This window comes from Limulus polyphemus, unplaced genomic scaffold, assembly GCF_000517525.1.
Source record: "Limulus polyphemus unplaced genomic scaffold, Limulus_polyphemus-2.1.2 Scaffold1292, whole genome shotgun sequence".
Classification (NCBI taxonomy): domain Eukaryota; kingdom Metazoa; phylum Arthropoda; class Merostomata; order Xiphosura; family Limulidae; genus Limulus; species Limulus polyphemus.
The window spans coordinates 171,673-177,211 of record NW_013666902.1 but is presented as its reverse complement, the minus strand read 5'-3'; the positions used below and the strand labels follow the sequence as shown (position 1 = coordinate 177,211).

General features: G+C 34.1%; 1 protein-coding gene across 2 annotated transcripts in view; it reads left to right on the top strand.

Annotated features, from left to right (window-relative positions):
• The window catches only part of LOC106462979 (G protein-coupled receptor kinase 2-like), a 57,637-nt gene extending 53,867 nt beyond the window's left edge, over positions 1-3,770 (top strand). The window contains exons 15-16 of one of the 2 annotated variants that reach the window (XM_013922949.2): positions 559-689; positions 2,840-3,770. In XM_013922949.2, the coding sequence (XP_013778403.1) occupies positions 559-689; positions 2,840-2,972 (264 nt within the window). In that variant the 3' untranslated portion in view covers positions 2,973-3,770. The remainder of the gene's footprint in view (positions 1-558; positions 690-2,839) is intronic. The other variant, XM_022390377.1, reaches the window with a different exon arrangement.
• The last annotated feature ends 1,769 nt before the right edge of the window (positions 3,771-5,539 follow it).

Below are 5,539 nucleotides of genomic sequence, written 5' to 3'. Positions count from 1 at the left end.
CGTGTGGATAGGAGGGGTAGGGTGAGGATGGGAGTGACAGGTGTAATATCACTCCTAAATTGCATCAAATATGTATGAGACATATTTAAAAGGTGTAAAAACCACCTTCAGATATCACTGAAATGAATTTTTTTTCAGTGAAAACTACAAAAGGCTCCCCTGGATCCCCACAGTATGGCTTCAGCACTCATTTCCTCCAGAGTATCAACCCCTTTATAGATTTCTATCTATGCCCCTGTAACAATATTCAATAATCACGACAATCTTAACGAAAAGTTTTTTTTATCTGTTCTGTATCAGAAAAACAATTTATATTGAGTGGAACTGTAAATTCTAAATGCCCCCCCCCTCCCCCCCAGTGGCTCAGCAGTAAGTCTGAAGGCTTATGATGCTAAAAACTAGGTTTTGATAGCCGTGGTGGGCACAGTACAGACAACCCATTGTGTAGCTTTGTGCTTCATAACAAGCAAAAGATTCTGAACCCTATTTCCATCATCATCTTACAGTAGATGATTATCCTACCAATTTATTTAACACTATATATATTTTTTTTCCTAGATGATAGAAACAGAATGTTTCCAAGAACTTAACCAGTTTGGCCCTAATGAAACCCCTTCTCCTGACCTCCTGATTGACCAACCTCCTCCAGCTGAGTCGCAAGGTTGTTTTCCATTTAGGAAAAAAGAAAGGTACGTGTTTTCACTAACTCTCAAAGTTCTGTTTCTCGGAACATTCACGTACAGGTTGTCATAGCTAGACACCTATACGATCATTTTACCGTAATTGTTTTTTTTTACTAGATACTAATTTCTAATTAGTTTATTGTTTTGGCTACCAATATACTGTTGTCTTCAGGAAAGGACTGTTTGTAGTGATAGTGGCTGAGATTTGATGTTGTGTCTTCTTGTCAGGAAGGCTGGCGCATGATGATCCATTGGTGAATGGTTCTAGGAGAGGTGTCAAGATTTTGATTACTCCTATGCCATGTTGGATGTTGGTGGTATTTTATCTAGAACATATCTAGCTATGGGTGAATTTCTGCAGTAACTGTGGGATGAAACTTGTTTGTGACATTTAAGTAGACTTTAGATGTGTGGGGTGGTGTATTTACGTTCTCTTAAAAGTTCTTTTTAATGATGCTTGAGGAGTGAGCTAGTTTTTTGTGTTTTTTATATCACTCGAATTATCATGAACTTTGGTATATTCCTCTTTGCCCAGGGCTACAGTGTAATTACCTTTGTCTGTTAGTATAATTGTTGTGATATTGTTTTTGTTTAAGTTTCTGAGGACAGTTTGAATGATATAATAAAGTTTACATTTGTTGCCTTTTGGACTACTGGCTAATGCTAAATTAATAATAATTTTGAATTCTTCTAAGTTCTTTTCTGGTAAGCTGTAAGTTGTCTTCTGTAGTTGTAGCAGTAGTTAGGATGAGTGTTATGTGATAAGGCAGAAGTTAGTCGTATACTCAGTTGAGTTTCATCTGGTTCCGTTAATGGTTGTTTACTGAAGTTGTGTTAAGTGTGTCTTTAGTGTTAAGAAACTTAGAAAATGTTCCCATGTGTCAAAGGTCTCTCTCTGTAAAGAGAGTAAAGCTATACAAACAACATGAATTTAGAACAGTATTTGGTAGCCTTAAGACGATATAGTCACAATTCATTCACACACTAAACCACCTAAGTTCTTCGGAGAGCAAAAACACTGTTTACAACACCTCTTGAGTATGTGGATCCGAATACATTGGAAAAACAAAAATACTAACGAAAGTCAGAATTCAGAAGCATAACAGACATATACGATTTTGTAGCTGATCTATTTGCAATAGTTCATCATGCCAGAGGAGACCATATGATTAAATGAAACAATAGAAAACTGATGGTATATGAACCACACATGAGGAAAGCAAAGATAAAAGATGCTTTTTATATTCATCTAACTGAACAGCTTACCATAGAAGTAATCCTGGAAACACCCCCTCTTGTAACTATTTAACTAGTTAATTGATTGAAACTTTAAGCAGGGGAAAATCCCAATAGAGTGGATAGCATACCAATCTTTTTAAAAAGAAAACCCAGAATAATATTCTGACCTCATAACCATAGTGTAAGTACTATTCACATAGTCTATAATGTGTTTTTCTTCCAAATATCATTAAATTTTTATCTATTTAATATATGTATGTCCTATTATTGTCTATCACTAAAACCTAAACTTACTGACAGTATGTACTGTTAAACTAAAGAAAACTGTTCTGTCCTTCATATTATGTAACGGTTTGATAGCTCAAGGTTAAGACTGAAGCCTAAAATTATAAGAGTTGACTGCGGTCCAGCAAAGTGTTGACAAGCATTAGGCCTAATATTTGGGGTGAGAATCACAATTGTTGTGGGTAATTTTTTTCTACAACTTAATTTGTTTGTTACTTATTCAACTCGGAAATATGCAAAAATAGTATTTAAGGTTCATTTTTGTTTGTTGTAGGTCAATACCCAGAAAATTAGGCCTATAAGCTTATCTTTCATCTAGTAACAGCCTCTCTGAAACCTAGACTTGTAATAGTTAGTTTATAAAAGTAATCACAGAAAGGTATTTTAAAGGAAAACATTACCTATTCCTCATGTTATTAATGTTAACAAGATTGAAAAAGGAGCTCGAAAAATTGCCCTGAAGTTTAATTATTTGCTCCTATCATTTGCATTCAGCTATCACTGTTTTCTGTATAATTTATTGGTGGTACTTACTGACTTCCGTGAAGTTTATAACCATCTCAACGTTATTTTAAATAGTACAAAACAGTTTCCAATCATATTTGTTCCTTATGCTTGATTCTGTCTTGCAGAAAAAATATGGCCAAGACAACAAAATCTAGCAGTAACTTTCAATTCTCGTCCTCAGACGCCCCTAACTCTTCTAGTGGCGACCCTACGACAACTTTCGCCTCAGGTCAAGAAAATGCTTTCCGTGCCAGCTGAGGAGCATCTGGCTCTTAACACAAGGCATTCCCTGTCACATACAAAAGCAGTGCCAATTGTTACCAGGGTGACTTTTGTGTTGCGGGTATCCCGTGAGTTATGACGTAAATCAGAATTGTAGTTTCCCTGTTGTCTGACTTCCAGACTTTGTTATATCTTTTCCATTAATGGTGTATTCTGTACCTGATCCTCCCCAGCTCACAAAGAGATCATAATACTCCACTAATTTTGTCTAATCAAGTATTGTGATAAATGTGAACTCTGTATATAAGTCAGCAACCCTCAAGATCAATTATTACATGGTCACCTTGAGTACAGTTTTTATCCCCAGATGGTTTCAGTTTTCGTTTTTGTAAAGAGGATCAAATATTTGTATTTTTATGTAAATACATAAACATTTGGTTAAAATAGTGTGTTTTAGTGCTAATCCCACTCTTTTTTCTTATATTTTGTGATTTAGCAATATGAAACATTCATGTACATCATAACTTCAGCCCCTGGAAATAGATATAAACCCCTTCCCACTAATCACGTTGTTTTGTTCTTCCACCTAACATGCGAATAATCTTGTTATTTCAGTAGGAACTAATACAATGTCGCTGTTATTATGTACTAAAGTTAGTTTATAATCATGTTTTATGATATTTTGATTCATACAATATCATTTTTTTTAATATCCTATTCTAATTATTTATGAAGTTTGATTTGATTTAAAGGAACTGAACAAATAAAAGACAGTGCTATCTTGAGAGATGGAAAGGTATTGTGATTAGTCAGTTTGTGAGGGTGATAAAAAAAGTGTATTATAAATCTATTACTAATGAAATCTGGTCATATTGATAGGGTGATACAATGATTGTTTACAAAATAATTATGGATAGGAATTTCCTGAAATACTTGAAGTGAGATGATTATTGTGTGATTAACACTTTTATGGTCCATGTTTTTTTTCCTTTAACTCTACTGAACATCCAGCTATACATATGCTTAAGAATATTTATTACATCCTATCAACAAGCTACTGAACGTCCAGCTGTACATATGGATAAGAATATTAATTACATCCTGTCAACAAGCTACTGGACCTCCAGCTATACATATGGTTAATACTTATTACATTCTGTCAACAAATTACTGAACCTCCAACTATACATATGGATAAGAATATTTATTACATCCTGTCAACAAGCTACTGAATGTCCAGCTATACATATGGTTACGAATATTTATTACATCCTGTCAACAAGCTACTGAACCTCCAGCTATACATATGGATAAGAATATTAATTACATCCTATCAACAAGTTACTGAACCTCCAGCTATACATATGGTTCAGAATATTTATTACATCCTGTCAACAAGCTACTGAATGTCCAGCTATACATATGGTTAAGAATATTTATTACATCCTGTCAACAAACTACTGAACGTCCAGCTATACATATGGTTAAGAATATTAATTACATCCTGTCAACAAGCTACTGAACCTCCAGCTATACATATGGTTAATATTTATTACATTCTGTCAACAAGCTACTGAACGTCCAGCTATACATATGGATAACAATATGTATTACATTCTGTCAACAAGCTACTGAACCTCCAGCTATACATATGGATGAGAATATTAATTACATCTTGTCAACAAACTACTGAACCTCCAGCAATACATATGGTTAAGAATATTTATTACATCCTGTCAACCAGCTACTAAACGTCCAGCTATACATACGGATAAGAATATTTATTACATCCTGTCAACAAGCTACTGAATGTCCAGCTATACATATGGATAAGAATATTAATTACATCCTGTCAACAAGCTACTGAACCTCCAGCAATACATATGGATAACAATATTTATTGCATCCTGTCAACAAGCTACTGAACCATCAGCTACATTTGGATAACAATATTAATTACATTCTGTCAACAAGCTATTGAACCTCCAGCTATACATATTTGTTGACAGGATGTAATAAATATTCTTATCCATATGTATAGCTGGAGATTCAGTAGCTGGTTGACAGGATGTAATAAATATTCTTAACCATATGTATAGCTGGAGGTTCAGTAGTTTGTTGACAAGATGTAATTAATATTCTCATCCATATGTATAGCTGGACCTTCAGTAGCTTGTTGACAGAATGTAATAAATATTAACCATATGGATAGCTGGAGGTTCAGTAGCTTGTTGACAGGATGTAATTAATATTCTTATCCATATGTATAGTTGGACATTCATTTGCTTGTTGATAGGATGTAATAAATATTCTTAAGCATATGTATAGCTGGATGTTCAGTAGCTTGTTGACAGGATGCAATAAATATTGTTATCCATATGTATAGCTGGAGGTTTAATAGCTAGTTTTTTTACAGAATGTCATTAATATTGTTATCCAAATGTAGCTGATGGTTCAGTAGTTTGTTGACAGAATGTGATAAATATTCTTATCCATATGTATAGCTGGAGGTTCAGTAGCTTGTTGACAGGATGTAATTAATATTCTTATTCATATGTATAGCTGGAGGTTCAGTAGCTTGTTGACAGGATGTAATTAATATT